The 26,748-nt window shown below is 34.1% G+C and overlaps 1 protein-coding gene across 5 annotated transcripts in view; it reads left to right on the top strand.

Moving 5' to 3' along the window:
• Positions 1-23,736, top strand: part of Klhl4 (kelch like family member 4) — a 215,046-nt gene extending 191,310 nt beyond the window's left edge. Inside the window, exons 7-14 of one of the 5 annotated variants that reach the window (XM_052171480.1) lie at positions 2,695-2,907; positions 7,950-8,136; positions 10,569-10,622; positions 12,725-12,949; positions 14,583-14,745; positions 16,904-17,116; positions 20,430-20,601; positions 21,883-23,736. In XM_052171480.1, coding sequence (XP_052027440.1) covers positions 2,695-2,907; positions 7,950-8,136; positions 10,569-10,622; positions 12,725-12,949; positions 14,583-14,745; positions 16,904-17,116; positions 20,430-20,601; positions 21,883-21,942 — 1,287 coding nt within the window. In that variant the 3' untranslated portion in view covers positions 21,943-23,736. The remainder of the gene's footprint in view (positions 1-2,694; positions 2,908-7,949; positions 8,137-10,568; positions 10,623-12,724; positions 12,950-14,582; positions 14,746-16,903; positions 17,117-20,429; positions 20,602-21,882) is intronic. The other 4 variants (XM_052171477.1, XM_052171476.1, XM_052171478.1 and 1 more) reach the window with 4 other exon arrangements.
• The last annotated feature ends 3,012 nt before the right edge of the window (positions 23,737-26,748 follow it).

Below are 26,748 nucleotides of genomic sequence, written 5' to 3' on the forward strand. Positions count from 1 at the left end.
AAGAACTTCCTACAAACTAACATAGACGTTAAAAGCAAACATGTGAATATTAGTGGATATACAATGATGATTGCTGCTTCAGTCATTTGGAACCAGTTGGAGTTAGTGACTTAATATCTTACAAAACTCTGCTAAAGATTTCTGTAAACTATCCCATCCCTTCACCATGTAATGTGTTCTATGATGTTCAATAAAAAAAAAAAAAAAAAAAAGTCGTTTGTCCTCAGCAGACAGTCTCCTGGAGATAAACACAGACACAGATACATATTCAGGCAAGGATTCAGATTCATACAACATAAATAGGAGAGATCACAGAGGCATCATGAAATAAAGAGTTCAAATCAATTCTTGCTCTTGAGTTAATAGGTCCCAAGGGGAACTCCAAAGGGAAGAGCTTTCATTTTTTCCTTAAAGCCGCACCAATATATTACTAGTGACACAAAGTTAATCACTAATGCATTACAATGCACAGAAATTATAGTTGAGTTGGTAGAATAAAGAAAGCAGCTTTACCTATACTGATTTGTATGGTTTTCATCCACAGTCTTGCTCAAATAAATACATGAAGTTGACACATAAAAGTCTCTATTTCTGTCATATAAGTACTCAGAACATAATAAAAAATTACTTTTAGTGTATAAAAGTTATGAGAAAATAGGTATGTATTTTTAATGATTAATCAACAATATAAAAGAAAATTTGGGGCAAATTGCATAATGAAAAGTACATTCAGTTCAAAATAAGTACAAATTAAGATTATTCAAGATGATTACTCTCTATAGTACTAGATTCCACAGTGGCATGCACCAATCATTTAACATAATATATAGACTTTTATTTACACTAATTTATATTGTTCATCTGTTTTCAATATTCTTATGAGAAAACAACTCTGAAGTTATAGCAATAACAATTATCATTACTTTAAATTTTTTTTTTTTTTTTTTTTTTTTTTTTTTTTTTTTTGGTGTTTTCGAGACAGGGTTTCTCTGTATAGCCCTGGCTGTCCTGAAACTCACTCTGTAGACCAGGCTGGCCTTGAACTCAGAAATCCACCTGCCTCTGCCTCCCAAGTGCTGGGATTAAAGGCGTGTGCCACCACTGCCCAGCCTACTTTAATTTTCAATACAGGCATTTTAAATAAATAAATTTCTCTATAATGCGCTTTGGCACTGGATAGGTTTTGCATGCTGAAATTCTCCATCTCAGTTTTCCCATTTTGATTTGAAGAAAACAGTATCAGAAATAACATACAATCACAGTGACAGTTAATGGTACTTTTAAATTTTTAGTCTTTCATTTATTTCTCAACATTTCTTTTTTTAAATTTTATTCAATATATTTTTTATTTACATTTCAAATGATTTCCCATTTTCTGGTCCCCCACTCCGTGAAAGTCACATAATCCCCCTTCCCTCCCTCTGTTCTCCCACCCACCCCTTCACACTTCCCCGTTCTGGTTTTGCCCTATACTGCTACACTGAGTCTTTCCAGAACCAGGGGCCACTCCTCCATTCTTCTTGTACCTCATTTGATGTGTGGATTATGTTTTGGATATTCCAGTTTTCCAGTCTAATATCCACTTATTAGTGAGTGCATACCATGATTGATCTTTAGAGACTGGGTTACCTCACTTAGTATGATATTCTCTTGCTCCATCCATTTGTCTAAGAATTTCATGAATTCATTGTTTCTAATGGCTGAATAGTACTCCATTGTGTAGATATACCACATTTTTTGTATCCATTCTTCTGTTGAGGGATACCTGGGTTCTTTCCAGCTTCTGGATATTATAAATATGGCTGCTATGAACATAGTGAAGCATATATCCTTATTACATGCTGGGGAATCCTCTGGGTATATGCCCAGGAGTGGTATAGCAGGATCCTCTGGAAGTGACATGCCCAGTTTTCAGAGGAACAGCCATACTGATTTCCAAAGTGGTTGTACCAATTTGCAACCCCACCAGCAGTGGAGGAGTGTTCCTCTTTCTCCACATCCTCGCTAACACCTGCTGTCTCCTGAATTTTTAATCTTAGCCATTCTGACTGGTGTAAGGTGAAATCTCAGGGTTGTTTTGATTTGCATTTCCCTGATGACTAGTGAAATTATTTCTCAACATTTCTACAATTACCTTATCACTTAGAAAAGACAGTTGCACAATTGAGCAAAATGTAATAAGTATGATTTCAGGTTATGTTTACTATATCTGAACTATAAACATTATGATTAATGTTTGAGTTCAGAAATTCCAACCCATTATACAGGAGATCAAAAATGTGTACTGCCTGTTTCTCATTAGAGTTAAGTCCATCCCTTTATCAAATCCCATAATGATTTAGAATCTGTCTTAAGATGTCCCAAGAAAAATGTAACTACTTAATTCTGTTTGAAGAATACAATAGTTTATTGCTCTTAAAACTTGAGCTATTCACTTGCAAAATTATTTGAAATATTTTTTTAGAAATACGTATTTAAGAACTAGAAATTATGGTGATGTTTTGATGAAAATGGTGACATGGTTGCTTATAGTTTGAATGCAGATGAAATATATGACAATTATAAATGGAAACTTGACATATGATACACTAAAATGTGTTCTGATGTTTGTGGAAATTAACAATATACTATTGTATTCTTACTTTATTACGAAGCTTCCCAACTACTGTATCAGAACATGTTGTTTCTTTGTAGGAACACTTCATTGACGTAGTAAAGAATCAAGAATTCCTGCTGCTTCCAGCAAATGAAATATCAAAACTTCTGTGTAGCGATGACATTAATGTGCCTGATGAAGAAACAATTTTCCATGCTCTTATGCATTGGGTAGGTCATGATGCTCAGGCTAGGCAACGAGATCTGGCGAAGCTGCTTTCTTTCATCAGACTGCCATTACTCTCGCCACAGGTATGGAATGTTATCAAGATAATGTAAATTAGATTTCTAAATGACCAGTAGGCAACAAACCAATCATTATTTGTTATTTTTTCAAAGAATATATAATAACGGTGTATACAGAAGTCATTTCATAGAAAACCAGTCTTCAATTAAGGGTGTTAATAATGGAGAAAAAGAAATGCAGCTTAAAAGAGTAACCTACAGATGATCCCCAATATTGTAATATCCATTAGTTTCAGTTTCCTTCCTTGCCAAATAGCATTATAATACCAGGCAAAGAAAATGACTAGGGCTCCTTTTCTGTTTCCACTCACCTTCTAAACAAAGATGTAATAATCAACATAGGAGCTTTGTGTAAGGGGCTTTAGGAGGAGTCAGATCCTGGATAATACCTATGAACATGGGCAATTATCTCCTGTAATTGAAAGCAAGCTCCTGTCCTTTCAGATGTGCTCATTATAATGAAATTCTCATTGTGAATACTGAGCTGAAGGATTATAGCACAGATTATTCTAAAAATAAATGTCCTTGAGGAAGATTGAAGATTGGCTCATTTGTTGTTCAATTGCAACATTTGCATTAACCACGTTTTATCTCTTTTGGAAACTGATCAGTACTAAATATGATGTGTATAATACAGAAGAATATATTGCTAATACAAATTTTTATATTTATTGAATCTGGCTAAACTGATCAAAATCATTCACTTTGGAGAAAAGGGGGTCTTGTAAGATTAATGCAAAATTAATATATTTTATAACACTTCCCCCAATTAAAAGTTAATATTGAAATAAATGCTAGTATACTCAAAATTACTCTTTTAATTTTTATCTCTTAGTTACTTATATGTGTGTCTATATAAATGTTATTGTAAATCCAAGCAATAGGCTAAACTTGTTTTCTAAAGTGGCTATTACTCCAATTTTAATGGAGTGACAAATACTTGCCTGACATTATTTATTATTTTTTAATTTGCATACTAAACCAAGGCTCTCCTTATCACATTTCAAGTGCATCTACTATAGTTTGCTGACACCTCCCAGATTCTCCTCCTGTCTTTCTTTTATTCCCAACATGAAATGAAAGTAGAAGGGACACACACACACACACACACACACACACATTACTAAATACTAGATTCTGTATCTGAGTAGGAACAATGATATTTCTTTTTATGAGTAGCATTTTAAGTTCCCTCCATTGTCTGGCAAAGGGTATTATCTAGTCCCTCTTTACACCTTAGTGAAACACCAATTTTTTGTATCCAGTTATCTGTTGATGGGCATCCAGGTTTATTCCTTATGGAGGATTTTGTAAATAGTATTGCAATAATCATGGGTAAGTAGGTGAGTGCCTGCATAGAATGCTGAGTTAGATTTCTTTAGACATATTCCTAGGATGGTGTAGCTTGATTACATACCAGTTCTTACTCTAGACTTTTGAAGACACTTTATGCTAATTTCTTTTTACCAGTTGACTTTTGCAACAGCGCTGTACAAGGGTTTCTTTCTACATCTCCCAAATATGTTATTTATTTTTAAATTTTTAAATTTTAATTTTTTTAAATAACTTTCTTACAGGTATATACTGATGATGTCCATTCGGACGGAAGTGATGTGGAATGGCAGTATGGTCTTATTATATGTTCCCTTGATGGCTAAGAATATTGAAACATTTTTTCAGATGTTGGTTGGCGATTTGTGGATTTTAGTTTGAGAATTTTTCTGTTTTATTCAATTCATTTGTCCTTTTATTGGTTGGATAAATTGTGTATTTGCTATTTAAAGTTCTGAAGTTTCTGTGGATGCTAGATATTAACCATTGTTAAATGTATAGTTGGCAAAAATTATCCTGTATTCTATAGGTGCCTGTTGCAATTATTTACTGTGAAGATTTTTATTTATTTTATGTGATCTTCATCAATTAATGTTGCTGTTCAATGAGTCTTTGTACTTTTTTCAGATTTCTTCCTCTTTTTCTCAGTTTCAGCTGCTCAGGTTAGGTCCTTGATCCATTTAGAATTGATGGTGTAGAGTAAGCGGCAGAAATTTAGACTCACTCTTATGCATATCTATATCTGAATTCTCTCCCTTCATGTGCTGAGGAGAAAAATCTTTGCTCCTTCGAGGTTTAGAAAAAAATTATGATGTAGGAGAGTAGTTTCGGGGGCTCTCTTTCAGTTGTATATTAGTCTTCACTTTTGTATGAGAATCATGCTTATTTCATTAAATGGTTCTGTTCTACTGTTTGAAATTGAATATTATGATGCTTTAGCATTCTTATTGCTTAAGATTTCATTGGCTATTTTGTGGTATTTTGTGTTGCTATATGAGTTTTGGGATTCTTCACTCTATTGCTCTTTGACCTACATTACTCTAATTTGTTAGCCACAATATTGAATCTGTTCCTTGCTTTCATTAATGTAGCTTTCCCTTCTTCTGTCCTTTAGAGTTTCTTGGTAGAACACTTTGGCCTCCTTAAATAGGTTGATTCCTGGGTAGTTTACTTTTTCAGCTATTATAAATGGAATTTTCTCCTTGCTTTCCTCAGTACAATTGCTACTGGTATACATAAAATCTACTAAACTTCATATATCAGCTTTGTACATTGCGACTTTTCTAACAATGTTTTTCACACCTGAGAGTTTTATAGTCAAGTGTTTTATTACATATATAGGCATATCATTAGCATATACAAATAATAGCAATTCTTTTTTCTATATGAATCATATTTTTGTCTTATTCATTTGGTTAATAATTCTAACAGTTCATTGACTAGGAATGGGAAAAGTGGCCATTCTTGTCTTTCTGCTTTTCAGTTTCTTACCGTTGAATAACTACCTTAGTAATACAGTTTCTCTCAGAGTCTTCTGACTGTTCCATTGATCTACATATGTATGTGTGCATTCACAACATTTTGTGCTATTACCATGCTTATTTTGTAATACTATATGAACTTCAATATCATAATTTAAGAAAACTATGAAGTTTCAATTTGCATTCTTTATTATATTGAGATATGTACCTTCAAATAGGCTTTTTTAAAGTAGGCATCTCTGGGCTTTTTAACCTGAAGTAATGTTGAAGTTCATTGAAGCCTTTTTTACTTATATCTAATAATACCATTTTGTGGATATTATATCTGTTCCTATTAATATAAGATTTTACATTTGATGTATCTTCCTCACATTCTTAAAATGAAACCCATTTAATCATACTGTATGACTATTTTAGGATACTATTCAACTATTTTCACAAATATTTTATTGAGATATGAGTGACTATGTTCATTGAGGAAGTTGATTTTAAATTTTCTGACATTATATTTGCTTGTTTGTATCCTTATATGGTTTTAGGTTTAGAAGAATGCTAGCTTCTTTTAGTATGATTTGTATAGAATCCTATCTCTTTTGGCTTTATTGGATTGCTTTTTCTTTTAAAATCTGGTAGAATTCAGGAGTCAATCTGCCTAGAATTGTCCTTTTCTTTGTTGAAATAATTGGATAAGGCTTGACTCTTTTAAGTTACTATTATTATACTATTATGAACATTTTTATATCCCCCAAATTTAATTTTAGATTAAGAATTTATCCTTCACCATAGACTTTCCAGAAGTTTTAGAATATGCATTTTGAAAATATTCTCTAATGAATCTCTGAATTTAATCTATCTCTATTGTAGTGTTTCTTTTTCCATCTCTAATCTTTGCAAATTTGGCCCTTCTCTTTGATCATTTCATTCATTCTTCATAATCTTTATTTAGTGTCCATTTAGTGGTGTGAGGAGGCAGTCAGTGGGAGAGGGGAACCTGATGTAGTATTGGATGAGGGAAAAGGACTGAATTTCTGAGAACCAGCGGAAAGAATGGAAACAGGCAACCTAGCGAGGTAGGAGGTTAACAGGACCCTCCAGAATGCACCAGAGAACTGGGAAATGAGAGACTCACAGAACTAAAATGAAGGGACCTTAGATGAAATGCCAGACAGTAGGGAGGGGGATCTTATAGAGCCCACCTCCAGCCGGAAGACAGAGCATCAAATGAGCAAGAGGGTGACCATCCCACAGTAACAACTCTGATCCATAAGTGTTACTGTCTGAAAGAATTGCAAGGATGGAAATGGAGAAGAGCCTGAGGAAAAGAAGGTCCAGGCTGAGGAATGGGCCCAAAATGGCGTCCAGCTCAAGGGGAGGTCCCAAGGCCTGTCACTATTACTGAGACTATGGAGTACTCACAATAAGTGACTTAGCATGACTGTACTCTGGAAGACCCAACAAGCAGCTGAAGGAGTCAGATGCAGATATTTGCACCCAACCAATGGACAGAAGCAGCTGACCCCTGTTGTTGAATTAGGGAAGACCAAAAGAAGCTGAGGAGAAGGGTGACCCTGTAGGAGGGCCAGCAGTCTCAGTTAAGCTGGACTCCTGAGATCTCTCAAACACTGGACCACCAAACAGGCAGCATACACCAGCTGATATGAGGCCCCCAACACACATACAGCAGAGGACTGACCAGTCTGTGTTCATTTAGAGATGATACACCTAACACTCAAGAGACTGTAGGTCCCAGGGAGTTTAGAGGTCAAGTGGGTTGGGGGTAGGGACATCCACATAGAGAGAGGGATGTGGGGAGGAGGTATGGGATATGAAACTGTCGAAGGGTTGATGGGGGGATAAAATATGGAGTGTAAAAATATAAATTTAAATCAATAAAAATGTCACCACAGATGGTTTGTACAAAAAAGATACTTTCAAATTGTTGCTTTCATATGATGATAAAGATAAAGTATTCCTACAGAAGATAATATCTTAACAGAGCATGTTTCCATGATCTCTGATAGCACAAATACAAACAAAAATAATGACCTTATCACATTAGCCAGGAGCAGCGAATGGAGATACCTAGTTTTGTAGGGCTATAACTAGTCTATTTGATTACTTTTGCAATTCTTTTTATAAGTGTCTTTTTCATATACAGAGCTTCATATAATAGAAATAAATGTTCTTTCTGATGTTGGACACCTGATATATATGTTTTGCATTATTACTTTCCAGTTGCTTGCAGATCTGGAAAACAGTTCAATGTTTAATGGTGACCTGGAATGTCAGAAGTTACTAATGGAAGCTATGAAGTATCATCTCTTGCCTGAGAGAAGATCCATGCTGCAAAGCCCTCGTACAAAGCCTAGAAAATCAACTGTGGGGGCACTTTATGCTGTGGGAGGTATGGATGCTGCTAAAGGTAAAAGCAACACATTAATTAGTTGGGAAAATGTCTCCATTTGAAAAAGAAGAGATATTTCTAACAGCCTCCACGTTATAAGGATGCTATTAAATCCTTGTTATGTAAGTGTATCTAAAGCTGTTTTTCATAATTAGGGTAATTTTTTGTGATTTTGTGACCTCGTTTTCCTACTTATATTTTGGATGATAATCCTTTGGTTGGAACTGATATAACTGCTAAAAGCAATTTTATTTTATGAACTGTGGTTAGTCTGGGTTTGAACATCCGGTTTTCCCTATCAAATCTGTTCAGGAACATTTATTTTTATTTATTTATCTATTTATTATTTATTTATTTATTTAAATTGAAAGAGATAAGTGCATCCATTCTTGACACTAATGGAATAATGAGCTATAGATACTGCTCTCAATTCTCTTATACACACTTAAAGACTAATTTCAAAAATAAGGTATGAAGTGATGAAAGTAAGATTATCACTTCAAATTTGCAGTTAAAGCTTAATTTTACATAAGTAACTATTCCATGAAATGAAAGGAGCAGTTTCTAAGGCATTATCCTTGTCCTCCTTGAACATATTTTATCTATAGCCTTGCTCATTTGCATCTGCTTTTTCATTCTTGCCATGTATTTTGCTAATATAATGAAGCAAAGACAATATTTTATTTTATTTTATATGCAAGGGTGTTTTCTTTTCTTGTATGCCTATGACCCATTGCATGTTTGGAATCCATGAGAGCAATCTCAAGGAGATATTTTATATGCAAGAGTGTTTTCTTTTCCTGTATGCCTATGACCCATTGCATGTTTGGAATCCATGAGAGCAATCTCAAGGAGATGAGAAGAGTCATTAGGTTCCATGGAACTGAACGTCCAGATGGTTTTGAGCCAACATGTGGCTGCTGGAATTAGAACCTGGATCCTGTAGAAGAGCAGCCAGTGCTCTTGCCAACTGAATCATCTCTCCAAACTAAAGCAAAGATTTTATAAGTAAAATTTAATTGTAAAAAATGCAGATCATACTTAGAGACAATGATACTTATAAATCCAAAGCTGAAATTGTATTTGATACATTGACAAAATGAAGTATAAACTGAAGGTTTATTCATATAAAAATCCATTATTTTGGTTGGAATTTGGAATAGAAAACAGGAAATACACTAATTAATTATAAAACTTGTTTCACTTAATGAAATTTCTATTACTCTAAAAGTCCGAGTCTGGGAAATCTAAAATAATAGAAATTTAAAAAAATAGAGATGGAAGTTTAACATAGTGGAAAGTGGGCAAAAAATGTCAAAATAGCAAAAAGCATATAGAGGAACAACTTTAATTTTTATAAGTGTGCATTCATTTTTAGAATACTATAGTTTCATTAAGACATTTTAAACATACATATAATAGAGCTTATTATTGTTTGTCCCTCTATTATCTTTTCTTTTTATTATTACCTTTTCTTAAAAATCCTGTCTGATTTTGTTTGATAATCACCTGTTCTCATGATAACTAATGGAGTCTTGTGAGAACAGAATTAATCCATTTGTGAGAATAATAATTCATCATTTTATCAATTCTTCTAATTCAACCACCTTTACACGTTGATTGCCATATTATAGACTAATTTTTCAATATACAAGTTCTAGAAGAAGTTGGGTAGTGGTGGTGTACACCTTTCATCGTGGCACTCAGAGGCACAGACAGGCAGATCTCTGAGTTTGAGGCCACCCTGCTGTAAAGGGTGATCTCCAGGACAGCCAGGGCTACATAGAGGAACCCTCTCTCAAAACAAACAAACACAGAACTCTAGAAAATATATCTAAAATTTAACACCTCTGAAAATGAGATGGTAAATGGAATTATTCCTGAAATTGTTGAACTTCCTCATATGAAGAGTGTTTAGAAAATAACAAATACTATGTAATGCCATAATTAATTTCATTCTGACCATTTGTTTTTATTGTCTTGTATTGGTTTAGTTTGCATTTTTAGTGTAGATTTTGGTTTCATAGCCTATGTTGACCTTAAATGTCATGGCAGTAATTTGCGTCATCCCACATGCTGGGATTATAGACATGAGCTGCCTTCATTGCAGTGAATACAATAATATTAACAGCTTTGTGGTACTTAAATTCAAATATAAAGGTACTGAATGCAAAACAGAAATGCAGTTATCATTGGTTGTGCATTTTTCTTTTATTTCTGTTCTGGGAATTAGTTCAGGGTTTTACACATGCTAGGCTATATTGCTAATTTTGAACTACAATTCAGGTTTGAATTTGTGAGAGCTATAAAGACACAATCTGCAATATAGAAACATTTTTAAGTGCTGAGGGTTTTGTTCCTTTTATTTGTTAATTGCATGTGTGAGCACATGTGTCGCGGTGTGCACGTGGAGACAATTTACAGGCATCAATTTTCTCCTTGACATCAAGGCGCAGGCATCAGGCTTTCCTTCCAGCAACGTTTCCTCCTGAACCATTTCTCTGGTACAGTACAGAAACTTTTGATGTGTTTGCTTTTAGTTTGTCATTTTCAAGAACGTTTTTTTTTATTTTAAACTGAAATGATGTTTTTAATAGAAAACAAAAAAAATTGATTATAAGTATATATGTCTACATGCCTGATTCTAAAAATAAGCAAAACAGGAGCTTTTTATGAGTGAACTCTATTACCAAAGTTCAGTTTTGGAGGCAGTTAAGCCCTTTGTACAGTACAGTTTTTCACAGTAATACATTAGCCTTTCCTTATATTGTTTCAGTTACCATTAATAAGTGAATTTTTGAAGTTTTATGGATTAATGTCTAGGAGCAGAATACTTTGTTATTGAACTTTTGTTTTTATGTGATAAATACAGAACTACTTAATTAAATAGATATCACACAAATGTCTGAAGCTAACTTTAATGACTAGAATGTGTCATAAATGGAGTATCAGAAAGCTGTAATTAAGATGCAAGTCAAAGTTTAAAACTTGAAAATTAGCTTATCAGTGAGGGTGAGTAAAGGAGCTAAGAAAGGATTTGGAGTTGAAGTTACTAATTACTAGTCAATGCCCTGGAAAAGGGATCTCACAGAAAGCAGATAGCTAAATATTTCAGATGTCCATGATAGTTAATTTGTGTGATAGCTAATTAATGTACCCTTGTGTAATTTCCTAACCTATTACCTATCTATTAGTCTATTTTCTTAATAATTAACACAGTTGATTTTTGAATTCTAATCTAAACTGATTATGATAATTTTCACTGATTAAAACAAAAGTAAACAACTAGAAGAAACAGATTTGTAAAAACTGGAGTAATTAAACAGAAACATTAAAACATTCACAGGGAACTGGATGTGAAACTATATATGAATTTGTATCTACTTCAGTTGTAGATGTGTCATCCAAATATGATTACTACAGAAAAGATGGCCTAAACCAAAATAACTTAGAAATAGATACAATATATACTCGGTTGCAGTTTTACCTTTTATTTCTTTTCTCACAAATCTACCAGTAAAGAACAAGTGGGAAGTGGTTTGTTTATCCATGCTTGATTTTATACAGTTAGGATAAGATACCCCAAAACATCAATGCATTTGCTTCAGTAAACTATAGAACTGACTACTAATTCGACAAAAATTTCACTCTCAGATTTTTTTCATTAGAAGCCCAATGAGTGTGAAAAATCACCCTTACTTAAAAAAAAAAACCACTTTGAGTAAATGACAAAATGCATTGTCTACAGAAGTGAAAAATCCATTACACTACTACTTAGTACTGCTTTACTAAACTGACATTTCAGAACTTTAAAACTTTCATCAATGAGGTAATTCCTCAGAATTGTGTATACCTTTGGCCACAATTCTTCATATAACCACCATGGAACATGTTGAGAAACATGCTTGAAAGAAAGTTTCATTCTTGATTATTTAGTCATCTCTCTAAAGATTAATTCACACACACACACACATGCTTATATTCACACAATGAATAAATCCTTAAATTACAGAATAACACAGAGATAAAGAATAATTATTACAATTAAAATTTAGAGATAGGGGCTGGAGAGATGGCTCAACCATTAAGAGCACTGGCTACTCTTCCAGAGGTCCTGAGTTCGATTCCGAGCAACCACATGGTGGCTCATAACCATCTGCTACCATCGTCTTGTGTATCTGAAGAAAGTGACAGTGCACTCACATACATAAAATAAATAAATCTTTAAAAAATGTAAAGATATATAAATATGCAATAACAGAATCCAATATATGACCTTTTTCATTATAAATATATTGGACATCTGTGTTGGTACCAGCAGTAACATAACTAAAAATTTATTCTATTTTGTGTTATATTTAATATTATCATGATAATCATATTTTGATGGCATAAATCACATAAATAAAACCATTTCCTTCTCAGTCTTCCAGTTCAACCCACAAGTATCACTCCTTGCCTTACCTTTCAGTTAGTACTATCATCTGAACTAGTTAATTTGAGCTCTCTTTCCTGGTGCTATGATGCAAATTAGAACACAAAATGTGAAACAAGCCAATTCAGAATTTTAAGTTGGTTTCATCATTGCTAATTATATTTTTAACAGGTACCACTACAATTGAGAAGTATGACCTCAGAACCAACAGTTGGATCCATATTGGCACTATGAGTGGTCGTAGACTTCAGTTTGGAGTGGCAGTTGTTGATAATAAACTTTATGTTGTGGGAGGACGAGATGGCTTAAAAACTTTGAATACTGTGGAATGTTTCAATCCAGTTACTAAAACCTGGGTTGTGATGCCTCCTATGTCAACACATAGGCATGGGCTAGGTAAGATGCTATATAAGTTCTTAAGAAAATGTATAGGAAAGCTTTTAAAATTAGCTCTCGCTGCACTTTATGTGGAGCTATTCAAAGAGTCACCTTGGCTTCAAAGTTCTGGGGACGTTAAGCGAACCTAAAATGTGCATGGAAATCTTTAATTGTAACATAATATATTTTAATTCTATGCCCCTTCTACCAACACTTGAAAGGGTTTCATTTCAGAGTAGACAATAATTTTCAGAAGGGATATTTTTTGGAAAATATAAAAGGCAATAGAATAATTTAACCAAGCTCAGTTCAGAGAGTAAAATTTTTGATAATGGTAAAACATTTTAAGTTTTCATTAGAAAATTATGCATGGTACAACAGCAAATATGCATTCCCTGAAAGACTTAGGGTAGAGGCCTAGCATGAACATGTTTATGATTAGTACTTTTGTTGATCAGAGCTCTAGATATAGTTAAAGCAGAGGTTTCTAAGCAGTTTAAGGTTAAGTACTGTTGTGTAGAATAGTGGAGAACTTCAATTCTTCTGAATATTTATCAAGGTATATATTTTTTATCCTACACTCCATATGCTTTAAATATTACGGTATTTGAAAAATAAAGTACTTGATTCTCTTTTTACACAACAGAGGTTTTCAATTTATTTTTTTTTAAATCATGCGTAGGCAAATGGGTCTATGTATGGATTTACAAACATTCACGTGGTGCCTTGGAAATCAGAAAAGGATGTCAGATCTGTTGGAGCTGGCGTTACAGGCAGTTGTGAACTGCCAGGCATGAGTGTTAGAACTGAACTCATATAGTCCTTGGCAATATCACCCCACTTTTAACCACAGGGTTATTTATTTATTAGCACAATAGACTTTAATAGGACTACTAAGTATCAGTTCCAGGACTGCAATTTTCTCTGCATTTGTTTTGATAAACTTTTTCTGCTAAATCATACACAATGTAGTTATTATCTGTTACATCAATGCAATTCTTACACACACACATGCATGTTCTGTAGAGAAATAAAGACTTTATTAAAATACAGTTTAACAGATGTGAATAATTGGATATTTGAGACAGGTCTACAAAATACAATGAGAGTCTGATTAAGATGAAAGTGAAAGCAAAGCCCAATGCTTGGAGAGGCAGGAAGAGATCATTCTTAATTTTTATAAAAACTTGCAGCTAAACCTCAAAAAATGAATGTTTATTGAATTATGTCAAGGAAATTATTTTAACCTTGTATTCAAATATGAATTTAGAAGAGATTCCACATTAAGCCTGAAAGTAGTTGTCTTGTATGTGTTTGCATTGATAAAAAGTGTTGCTATAATAACAGAAAAAGTATTAGTTTCCATTTAATTCCTTTTCTGGTACTAGACTACTTCTGTTGATTTTAGTGATACAAGAATGATAACTTTCCACGATATATATTGATCAGTGGAAGTTTTTTTTTATGATAATAAGACCAAATTTACCCTAATATAAGAATCTAAGTATTCACACCTACAGAAAACAATTTCAAATACAAAATACGAGGTGGGGGGTGGGGGTGGTAGTTGGTTGCTAGCTTATAACGTGAAAATAAAATTGCATTGAGGTATGCCTAGGTGTGCCCTTATATTTATTATATTAATTTTTAGGCGTAGCCACACTTGGAGGACCGATGTATGCTGTTGGAGGTCACGATGGATGGAGCTATCTAAATACTGTGGAAAGATGGGATCCTGAGGGACGTCAGTGGAATTATGTGGCCAGCATGTCAACTCCAAGAAGTACAGTTGGAGTTGTTGCATTAAACAACAAGTAAGATTAAACGCAGAAGCTCTTTACCCCCGAGACTTTGGAGTAGAGAGTCTCTGTGTTATGATCATCAATCAATAAACATGCTATATGGTCAGGGCACCTTTATTAGCTATTATAAATATCATTTGGTGGAAATGTTCCTTCATTATGAAGAAAAATAGTTGTCTAAAATAAATGCTTCTTTAAATATATTTTTATTTTTATCTTTGTATTGATTATTTTATTTACATTTCAAAAGTTATCTCCCTCCCTAGTATCCCCTCCACAAATCCTTTATCCTCTCCCAGTCTCTCTGCTTCTATGAGGATGCTTCCCCAACCCTCCCACCTACCCACTCCTGCCTCAGGGCCCTAGCATTCCCCTTTGCTGGGTCACCAGCCTCCACAGGACCAAGGGCCTCTCCCATTGATGCCAGATAAGACCATCCTTTGCTACATATACAGCTGGTGCCATGGGTCCCTCCATGTGTGCCCTTCTGTTGGTGGTTTAGTCCCTTGGAGCTTTGGGGGGGTCTGGTTAGCTGATATTTTATAGAACCCTTTTCAAAATTACGGTATGGTGGCCAGAAATATCAGCATTTTTTGAATGAATTTTGCATCTTAGACTTATCTCAAAATAGTCAGAATCTACATTTTAATGAAATCCTTAAGTGTATATACATAAATTTAAAGAACGTTATTGTAGATAATCATTACCAGTTGATAATAAATAAATGGCAAATTTGCATTGCTATTTAATCTAGGTTTATAAAATTATTTGACTACCTGTATTTATAAGTACAATAAGGTTTTATTCAGCAATCTATCTTCTGAGTGTTTAAAGTTCATAAGTATTACATTCCATCTGGTTTTGCCCCTGAAGATTTACTTTTTCCTTGTCCTATGAGAACAAGCCAATAAACTAAACATAATGATGTTTCTATGTATTGAATTTGTACCACATAGGTATAATATTTTTTCTTTATTTTTAAATTTTATCCTATTGTTAAGATTAAAATAGAATTACAACATTTTGCCTTCCCTCCAAAGTGTCCCATATACCTTTCATTACTCTTTCTAATCTTTTTCATTCACTGTTTTCACATTCATATATACATATATTACTATATATAACATGTTTAGTCTATATAATGCTACTATGTGTGTATGTGTGGTGTGTCTTCAGGGACACAGAATCACACAAGGATAGTTTACATGATAGGAATTTCATACAACAAGGTAGTCAGTGTCTAGAACTATGTGACTCTGTACTTTGTACTCCAACTATGCTTACAACTGGTACATGAACAAATAAATGAGCACAGTAAAAAACATCAGCACATATATATTTTAGAACTCAACACAAGAAGAACTAGAAAATATATACAGCAGATAGGAGATCCATATTTGTAATACTTTTGGATTTCACACGATCCTAAATGGACTGTCTGATCCAACCTGGTGATATCAAGTAATTAACTTCCACAGTCTCCTCTATACATTACACCACATTCAAATCATCAATTTGAAGTAATTTCATTTTGCTTTATTAGGATTCTATTGATCAAAATTAATGGTGAAGGAATGTAATAAGCATATAGTTTAATAAATGTTCATTATCTTTATTATAACTTGAGAAATTTAAATTAAACTTTACCTTTCAAAATAATTAACAATTGAAAGTTACCAAGGAAAGGTAAAGTTACATTTTCTTCCTGCAGATAATTCACTTTCTCTCTTCTATTTCTTTATTTGACTTATATTATTTTATTACTATTGTAGTATTTTTAGGAAATAATGTATAAATAAACAATTTATACATTAATGTGCAAAGTCAAGTAATCATAACTTTGTTGTAAATGACTGTTGGAACTATGTGCAAAACGTCTTGATAACTTCTGGTTTTTACAGATGCTTGTTTTCTGGACCTTTTACTGGTATCTTAAATTTACTTTGAAAGAAATGAAAGAGGGCTGTTTAGAATAGACTAGGGTGAACTAAGTATCACAGATATCTACCCATTCATAAACCAAGCTTTTCTGTTGCAAATAGTGATGGCATAGAATATGCATCATGAAGTGTGAGAAAATATAAAAATGTATTCATTTTATTTTGATCCATGAATTTTGCATGACTATGTGCACACACATAGTTATGTATATATGTCTATATATTTCTAGGCTGTATGCTATTGGGGGACGTGATGGAAGTTCCTGCCTCAAGTCCATGGAATACTTTGACCCACATACTAACAAGTGGAGTCTGTGTGCCCCAATGTCCAAAAGACGTGGAGGTGTAGGGGTAGCAACACACAATGGATACTTGTATGTTGTAGGGGGTCATGATGCCCCTGCTCCTAATCATTGCTCCAGGCTTTCTGATTGTGTGGAAAGGTAAGGTTTTTATTATGTTTTGTTTTTCTTTTTGTTTTTGTTTTTTTAAAGTTGTTCAAATTGAAAAGGGGAAATCATTTGCAATGTAAATAAAAAAATTAAAAATGAAACCAACCATAGTAGAAAATGTCTTCCCATCTTGGGAGTTACTGTGGTCATTTTGGGTTTTGTGTTGTTGGTTTGCAAATTCTAATTCAGAAGACTTATTGCAGCTGTTTCTAGTCATGCCTTTGAACTAAAACTCTTTCTTAGTTATAAGTATTTAAAACTTAGCAATTTTTTGGGGCTGAGCATCAACTTTTCCTTATATGCCACTTTCACATTCATGCATTTGTGGGAGTCACGTTAACCTCCAACAACAGATTACTTCCTGTAGACTTGTAGCTGTGCAAATAAAAGCCTTATCTTTCTCAAAAAAAATTGTTCAAATTCTTTGAACTGCTTATTTATTTATTTATTTATTTATTTATGTTATTCTTTAATCCTTTTTTATCGTTCAGTCTTCTTCCTCTCCCAGTATGTCTCTGACCACTCCCCGTCCCAAACTCTGCCCACACCAGTCTGCAAGAGGATGTCCTCTGCCCCACCAGACCTCCCCACTCCCTGGGGCCTCAAGCCTCTCCAGAACTAGATAGATTTTCTCTGATTGCATTCAGACCCAGCAGCCCTCTGCTGTATATATGTTGGGGCCTCATGTCAGCTAGATTATGCTGACTATTTGGTGGCTCAGTGTCTGAGAGATCTCAGGGGTCCAGGTTAATTGAGACTGCTGGTCCTCCTACAGGGTCGCCCTTCTCCTCAGCTTCTTCCAGCTTTTCCCTAATTTGACCACAAGGGTCTCTGGCTTCTGTCCATTGGTTGGGTGCAAATATCTGCATCTGACTCTTTCAGCTGCTTGTTGGACCTCTCAGAGGGCAGACATGCTAGGCTCCTGCCTGTGCTTATTTGGATCTTTTTTTGAGAAAAATTTGAAACTACCAGAATGTACCCTCCTGATTCGTTCTTTGTAACATTCTACACTTAGACAAAATATTTTGTAAATGTCTATAAAATTTATCAAAAGACTATGAAATATATTTCTGTTAGTTACAATATAAAAGCGATAGAAGAACATTTTATGAAAAGCTATCAATCAGCTCATCAGACTCAAATTAAGTTTATTTTTTCTAAACTCAGTTCAATGCACAAAGCAATTTTTAAAAAATGTTATGAAATATAGGCAGGATTTTTAAATAAAATTGATTTTCTAAACAATGGACTTATTGCAATAAATATTTTCATGCTCAAAGCTTAGTTCTTTTAGTGGAATACATTGATTCAGATAAATAGCATGATTTGTTGCTTAAAATAAAGATCATCTGTTTGAATCCCTTTTCAAAGTAGACAGCTTGTGAAGGAAAAAAAAAGTTAAAACTGTTATCACCAAGTCACAAATTGTCAGTTGCATCTCAGAAGACTTACTTGATACAGGGATTAAAGTAATTCATGGAACAGGTAAAATTAATACTTTGTAGACATAACTTTCTGTTGGAATTTCCTTGATATAACACACACACACACACACACACACACACACAAATATCATATACATTTATAACCATTGGAGCAAAGGAAGATAAGGTTTTCTAGTTTTCTGGTGTGCTTCTATGCTGCTGTGAGAAAACACTGACCAAAACTAAATTAGTGGAGGGAGGGATTTGTTTCATGTTATAGCTTAGAATCCATCATCAAGGAAGCCAAGTCAGGAATTTCAGCAAGAATTGTGACTTGGAACTGAAGTAGAGAATATGGAGGAACACTGCTCACTTGTTTGTTCCCCATGTCTTGTTTTCTTATGCAGCCTAGACCCATCTGCCCTATGATGGCCCTGCCCACCCTGCGTAGCATAACTCCACATTAGGCGTTAATTGATAAAATGCCCACACACATGGCTACATGCCAGAATCTCATGGAGGCAATTCCTGAATTGAGGTTTTCACTTTCCTGGTGATTCCAGTTTTTATGCAATTGACAAAAACTTACCAACATATAAAAAATTGCTTTATTTTTCTGACATTACTACTTGTTTTAAAAAATGGTTGATTTGTCCAATATCCTGGAATTTTCTTAGCCATTATTTAATTTGGAAGCATTTAACTTAAAAGGTTCCATTTTTACTATAATTTTTATAGTTTCCATGTTTTTTTCCTACAATGTTAAAAATGTAAAAAATTCCCAATATTCTATCATGTATGCAATGAGCCAGTGATGAATTATCTTATCTTTTCAAGATCATTAGAAATTAATATGTATTTACGTGTGTGTATAGGTAAGTGGAAGAGTGAGCACAACTGTCAAACCTGTTAGGAACCCAGACTCAGGAAAGCCAATAATGAAGAAATAAACCAAAATCACTACAATTCAACATTTTCTGAATTAAATAATAACATGAAATCATAATATTTTGAGATTTAATTATGTATGAATAGAAAATATGAGATTTTATGTAAATATGTAAGGACACACCCCTGGCTTACCCTTTGTACATATAAACATGTTTATTTAACACACTGCTGCCTTAACCACATTGCTTGCGAAATGCCTCATGTAGAACACCAGCTATAGATTCATTTTGGCTCTAGGTCTCAACGTACTATAACAATTTAAGGTGATGCAGTAAAAACATTCAATAGTATATAAAATACCTAATGGTAGATTTGATAATTTATAGTTTTTTGGTGCTATTAAAATATTATTGATTAATATCAAATTAAGATACAAGTTAAAATGAGATAATGCTTTTGTGATCTATTGAAAAATTAAAAGTTTAAAGGAGATAGTAGTATAAATCAATTAGTAAATGTGTTAAATGTAAAAAACTTTAAATGTGCTTTCACAAATAGGTCATGATTCGAAAGCATTTCATGTATAATTATATGCATTTACTTAACTTTTCACATTTTTAGATTGAATGTTATATATTTTTAATGTACAGTTCAGAGCTGCAGAAATTTTTTCGATAGACGGTATTAATACTAAATTTGTATACCATATGAGAAAAAAAAACAAACAACAACAACAAAAAAAAAAACAGAAGGAATCACTTCCTTTACTTTTCCTATGTTTTGTGCGCCCTCTTGTGATAAAAACGGGCTATGTCATGTACATGATCTTTAATAAAATTTCTTTTGTCTTGAATAGTAAACCTATACTTGATATTTGCAATGTTTCAAATTCTGTGCTTTACAGCTTAGCACATTTTTATTAATGCCTATTTTTGCATTGTGACATTACTGGATTTTTATCTCTCAATTGTCTTTGTAAATCTCTTAAGATATGATCCAAAAAATGATTCATGGTCAACTGTGGCACCTTTGGGTGTTCCTCGAGATGCTGTTGCAGTGTGCCCCCTTGGAGACAAACTCTATGTGGTTGGCGGATATGATGGTCATACTTATTTGAATACTGTTGAGTCATATGATGCTCAGAAAGACGAATGGAAAGAGGTATTGTTGTAAAAAAAATCTTCAAATTAGTATATATCAGAATTTAAGGAAAGATTTTAAAGCTTTATTTGGGAGTTCATTCTATATTATTCCTTTGTCCAGCAATATTAGGTCTTTTCTTACTAGACAAATACGTTATAGACCTAGATTCTGTTTTTGGCTCGATCGTTGTTTCACTGATAAGTGGATATTAGCCCAGAAGCTCGAAATACCCAAGATACAATTCAGAGACCACATGAAGCTCAAGAAGAAGGAAGGCCAAAGTGTGGGTGATTCAGTCCTTCTTAGAAGGGGAAACAAAATACCCATGGGGAGGAAGTACAGAGAAAAAGTGTGGAGCAGAGACTGAGGGAAAGGCCATCCAGAGACTGCCTGACCTAGGGATAAATCCCAGATACAGTTACCAAACCCAGACATTATTGTGGATGCCAACAAGTGCTTGCTGACAGGAGCTTAATATAGCTGTCTCTTGAGAGGCTCTGCCAGTACCCGACAAATATAGAGGTGGATGCTCTCAGCCAACCATTGGACTGAGCAAAGGGTCCCCAATGGAGGAGTTGGAGAAAGGACCCAAGGAGCTAAAGGGGTTTGTAGCCCCATAGGAGGAACAACAAATATGAACCTACCAGTACCTCCAGAGCTCCCATGGACTAAACTACCAACCAAAGAGTTCACATGGAGGGACCCATGGCTCTAGACACACAAATAGCAGAGGATGACCTTGTTGGACATCAAAGGAAGAAGAGGCCCTTGGTCCTATGAAGGTTCAATGCCCTAATGCAGTGGAATGCCAGGACAGGGAAGAGGAAGTAGGTGGGTTAGTTAACAAGGGAAGGGAGATAGGATAGGGTGTTTTGGAGGGTAAATGAGGAAAGGTGATAGATAGATAGATAACATTTGAAATATAAATAAAGAAAATATTTAATTTTTTTTAGATTTCTCAAAGCATAAAATAACACTAACAAAAAAATAGTGGTATACCTATCTATGCCAAATTCTTGTGATCCATTATTTCATTAACTCCTCACAAAATCTTTGAGTAATTATTATTAGCTGTGCCTTTTCAACTGAAAAAATATGTTGCACATGTAAAATTGTTTCCAAAGCAGCTGATCATCTAGCCATGATCTATTTGCATTCTGTAGTCTACAGTGATCTGGATTGTAGTTTTCTTATGTTTAGACAAAGTAAAAGTTAGTTCAAAATATGTAACAATTCTTTAAAGGCCAACATTCTGGTTTATGCTAAAGAGTGTTTTTTTTTTTCTTATTTTTGTCTTAGGAAGTCCCTGTGAACATTGGAAGAGCTGGAGCATGTGTTGTTGTTGTGAAGCTACACTGAAATTATCATTTGCTTATGTAATGAAATGGATTTCAAGAATGAAGAAAAACATGCTCCTTTATGAAGCTCATCAGCAAACTAAATGCTGTTTTGTCATTCTCACACATAGTTGAAACTTAACATTCGTAAGGCTGAAAATGAAATTTAAATGTGGATTACATATTAGTGTTAAGTGTATGTATACTTAGTTTATAGTCTAATGAGAAATCCAATAGGCAATGATTTAGGCTCATTACCATAAAATATTAAAGTATCTAGTGGATATTTGGTAGTGGGCAATATTTGAAGGTGATGAATACATTAACAGTTTTCATGTATGGACCTGGGAAGTAAAAAAAAGCAAATTCTGTTAAAGGTACTCTACTGTCTGGAATAGTTGGATACAAAAATGACAGGAGCTTTAAAGCATAACATTTGGTTTTCAAACAATAGCTCACATTGCTAATATTACCTCACATTTGTCAAGAAGAAAGGTTTTTCTGGGTCAAAGATGAGATTATTCATTGATATAATTTGCTATACTAATCACACTATTTCAAACTTTTCACAAGCCTATTATTTTTAGTTAACTCTCTGTCAAAATGCGTGTATAGATTTTCTATTTCATGAGGTGGTGTATTGATAGATTCATTTGCAGTAAAATATCATAATGTCACATATACAATCTTTATTCTGAAACAGTGAATCAGTGAATATTATATTGATATAACGTGTGACCTAAACTTCAGAATGTGAGGGCCTCATTTGTACAGAAATTAATTTTCTCCTCAAACATTTAATGTGCTCTCTGTAATCACCTTCCATTAGGTTTAATAGTTGATTTAATCAATTCTAAAGAAGATTATAATTGAGTAAATAATCCACAATTCTGACACTTGGATACACTGAAATGCATTAATTAATATACACTATTCTATAATTTCTATTTACCTATCAATATCTGCTTTTCTTTTAATTTCATACTAATGTTTATCCAATAGGAGATGGTAAGGATAAATGTACTACAAAACTACATTTCTGAAAATAAGAAAAGAATATTGACTCATATTTTAGCTTTTAACTATTATTTTCATTCATCTTACCTAATGACAAAACTATATGGTGAAATATAGAAAACTCATGTTTATGTAGTTAAATTTTCAAGTAAATATTCCACTTTAGAATTTCTATAATGTTTTCTTTTAAATGACCTTTGTATCGTAGACTATCAAAAAAAATCAAAAACAAAAAAGCCAGAGAGATGCTTATCATATGTATTACTGCTACTTATTAATTTTTTTAAAATCACATCATAAGTTGCACAAAGATGTTTGTACTATGACAAGCTGAATTTAAATAAAATCTTTTCTCTCTGGCTATAGAGACTATGCTTTTTGAATATGCTAAATCTATGCTGAATGCTCCTTCCGACGCTACTGTGCCACACTTTTGAAAATATTTAAATGCTAATATATAGTTCACTGGTTTTTTTTTTTTCTTATTTTGTCTGTAATTCTCAACAGAGATCAACAGATTTTTCCATGTCTAAAGGTGAGACAGAGTGACAGAGGCTATATAAAACAGACATAAGACCTTGCTGGAGTTTTTAATGTTTGTTTAACGTGTATTAATTATACATAATAATGAGTTGTCTTGTGCCATTTATTGCATGAGCATAATGCATTCTGATCATATTTGTGATACTTTATCCTTTCGCTAACTTCTCTTTTTCTCTTTCCTACTAATCACCTTCCTCTTCTCAGTTAGCCCCTCATTTCATGACTTTCATTAGTGTTATTTACAGTAGCATGGATGAGAAGATAGATGCTTTAAATTAACATTAAAGAAAAAAAAACAATGTAAAAAGAGCTTGGCCTTTAAGGCCTCATACCATTTGAGGTACCATGTTAAATAAAATTGTGAATGATTTGGTAAGTTACAGGTTAAATGCCCTATTGTTTACTAGAGATTCTCAATGTTACAATATTGATTACATGGCACTAAGAAACTATATCTCTTCTAATGCCTGATCATGCAAGTAAATATGGAATACTATCCTTTTTACCCAGCTTGCTTTGCTTTCATTGATAGGCTTATTGTCATTAGAAATGCACATGATATCCAAGGCTACCATTTCTCAGCCACATTTGGAAATAAGCTTTAAAAAAAAAAAAAAAGAAAGAAAATTAGGCTTATTTACTCTATCCTAGAATGAACTGCAAAATGTAGTTCAAAGATCTGAGTGCATGTGACCAATAGGTATAGAGGGCTACAGAGGCCCAAGAGCCAAGAGTATAGCTTTGCTCCTCACAATGAAACACAGTGGTGAAATGGAGTGAAAACAGTTCTTTCTTTACATGTATTAGTAGAGACTATCAGTGCCTAATTTAAGTAGACTAAGGTAGGGAAATGTCCTAGCAACTGTTCTTTTGCTGTGAAGAGAGACCATGACCAAGATAACTCTTCTAAAAGAATGTATTTAATTGTTTTCTTGCAGTTTCAGTTGGTTAGTTCACTTTTGTCATGAGAGGGAAGTAGACATACATGGGGCTTGATAAGTAGCAGAGAGGTTTACATCCAGATACGAGGCAACAGGCAGAGAGACACTAGGTCTGGTGTGGGCTTTTGAAACCTCACAGTCCACCTCCAGTGACAAATCTCCTCCAAAGCAGTCATAACTACTCTAACAAGCACACATCTCCTGATCCTTCCCAAACAATTCGTCAATTGGGGATTAAGCTTACAAATATATGAGCCTATGGGACTCTTCTCATTCAAGCTACTACAGGAAATGATTTTTAATTAATGTATTCCTTTAATGGTTGTATGAACTCATACATTCAAATATACTTTACACGTAGAAGACAAAAATATTGCTTTTGGGCATATACGATAATATAAATGATCTTACCTGATAATGGGAGACAATGCCTCTACAAAACAGACAAGGAAATAAAAAAAATTCAATGCCAGGTATGTGTGGGTTATCAGGTTTAGAGTTGTATTCCAGTGGAATCCTATAGAATCTTAAACATTACAGGCTATTACCACTGTTTTTGTTTACAGCCCCTCTCCATGATGTCGACAATAAGGCTATCTATTGCTGGTGGTATCACATATATGATTCATAAAATTCAGAGAAATCAAGCTGGTACTGATCCAGTAGTTTCATGTGTATTTTCTAGCATTCAGAGTTCTGAAAGGTGCTGTCTATGCAGGCCACCAGAAGAGCAATGCAGTCAGCAATCCAGCTGTGAACCCTGCAAGAAACCATGATGACAGGCCCAGAAAGATATGCCCATTGGTAAAACAGTGGTGTGAATGTTATAGGGAATAACCAAAACCTTTCTGACTGGATTACTGCCCAATCCACTAGATGGATAATACACCTAACACCAGTATGGCCTCCAACAACGTGTGGCTAGATGAATTAAAGGCTCTAAGAGGAAGATATTATTTTCATTATACTAAATGGACTCCTAATAGCTTCTGGCTCTAACATCAAACTAGTTCATCTATCAGTCCTCATAGAGAAGCTTCTGTTTGCAGATGATATTGATAACTGTAGCAGAGGATTGCCTTATCTGGCTGGTATCACTGGGTGGGGAGCCCCTTGGTACTTTGTTTTTTTTAGAACTGTGAAGCTTCTTATACAATTGATATTGTATCCTTTTATTTTTTGCATAGATAAGAAATTAGATATTTTTGAACTCGTTTTTGGAGTTATTTTCCACAGCCTCAATGGTGTCTTAAAGGTTCCAGCACCACAATTTGCTAAAACATTAGCTGAACCTTCCCCTCCTGGACTCATGCTGCCTTTGATTATCATGGAGCCATTAATGTTAACAATGAGGAAAGTAAAATATGTGCATTTCTATACAAATAAGCCGTACATCCACAGCAGTGATCAACACTCATGGAGGCCCATGCTTGCTGCCCTGTTCCATGGTTGAGAACCATGTCATTCTGTCCCTACCAAGGCCATGCTGGACCTGGCATCAGGGATAGGCACTGCTTTATTTGTTGTGGGACCAGCATGAAGACCAAGCTGCACATCTACTACATAAGATTATATACATCTGGCACATAAGAATCCATGTAGGGATTCTTAGTACCATTGCAAAGATAGATAATAAATTCTTAAGAGTGTTTCGATAGATAAGGTGTGTTTTCAAAAATGGAAACTTTAAATACTAAAAATATTCACTCAAAAGGTGAATGAATAAATGAGGTAGAGTTCATAAGAGAAATACAGCAAATAAGATGGAACCATGACAGCTGAAGGGGTTTGCAATCCCATAGGAGGAAAAACAATGTAAATCAACCAGTAACCAAACTCCCAGGGGTTACTAAGCCATCAACCAAAGAGTACACATGGAGGGACCCATGGCTCTAGACACATATGTAGTAGGGGATGGTCTTTTCAGAAATCAATGGGAGGGGAGGCCCTTGGTCCTGTGAAGGCTCAAAGACCCAGTGTAGGGGAATGCCAGGGCAGGAAGGCAGGAATGAGGGGGGGTTACCCTCATAGGAACGGGGGAAAGGGGGGGATGGGATAGGTTTCTGGAGGAGAAACCAGGAAAGGGGATGACATTTGAAATGTAAATAAAGAAAATATTCCATTAAAAAAAGAAATGTAAAAATATATAGAACTATAAATAAAAGAATGTGCAAACACACATGATGAAGTTATTTCAGTCCTTGAAACCTATAATGGTATAAGGAGAGACATGAGTCCTTAAAGGTGTCCGGTCTTCCACATGCATGCAAGAACATCAATATGCAATAAATCAGTAAGTCAATATAATTTTTAAATATTTTGATGAA

This window comes from Apodemus sylvaticus, chromosome X (assembly GCF_947179515.1).
Source record: "Apodemus sylvaticus chromosome X, mApoSyl1.1, whole genome shotgun sequence".
NCBI classification, from domain to species: Eukaryota; Metazoa; Chordata; class Mammalia; order Rodentia; family Muridae; genus Apodemus; species Apodemus sylvaticus.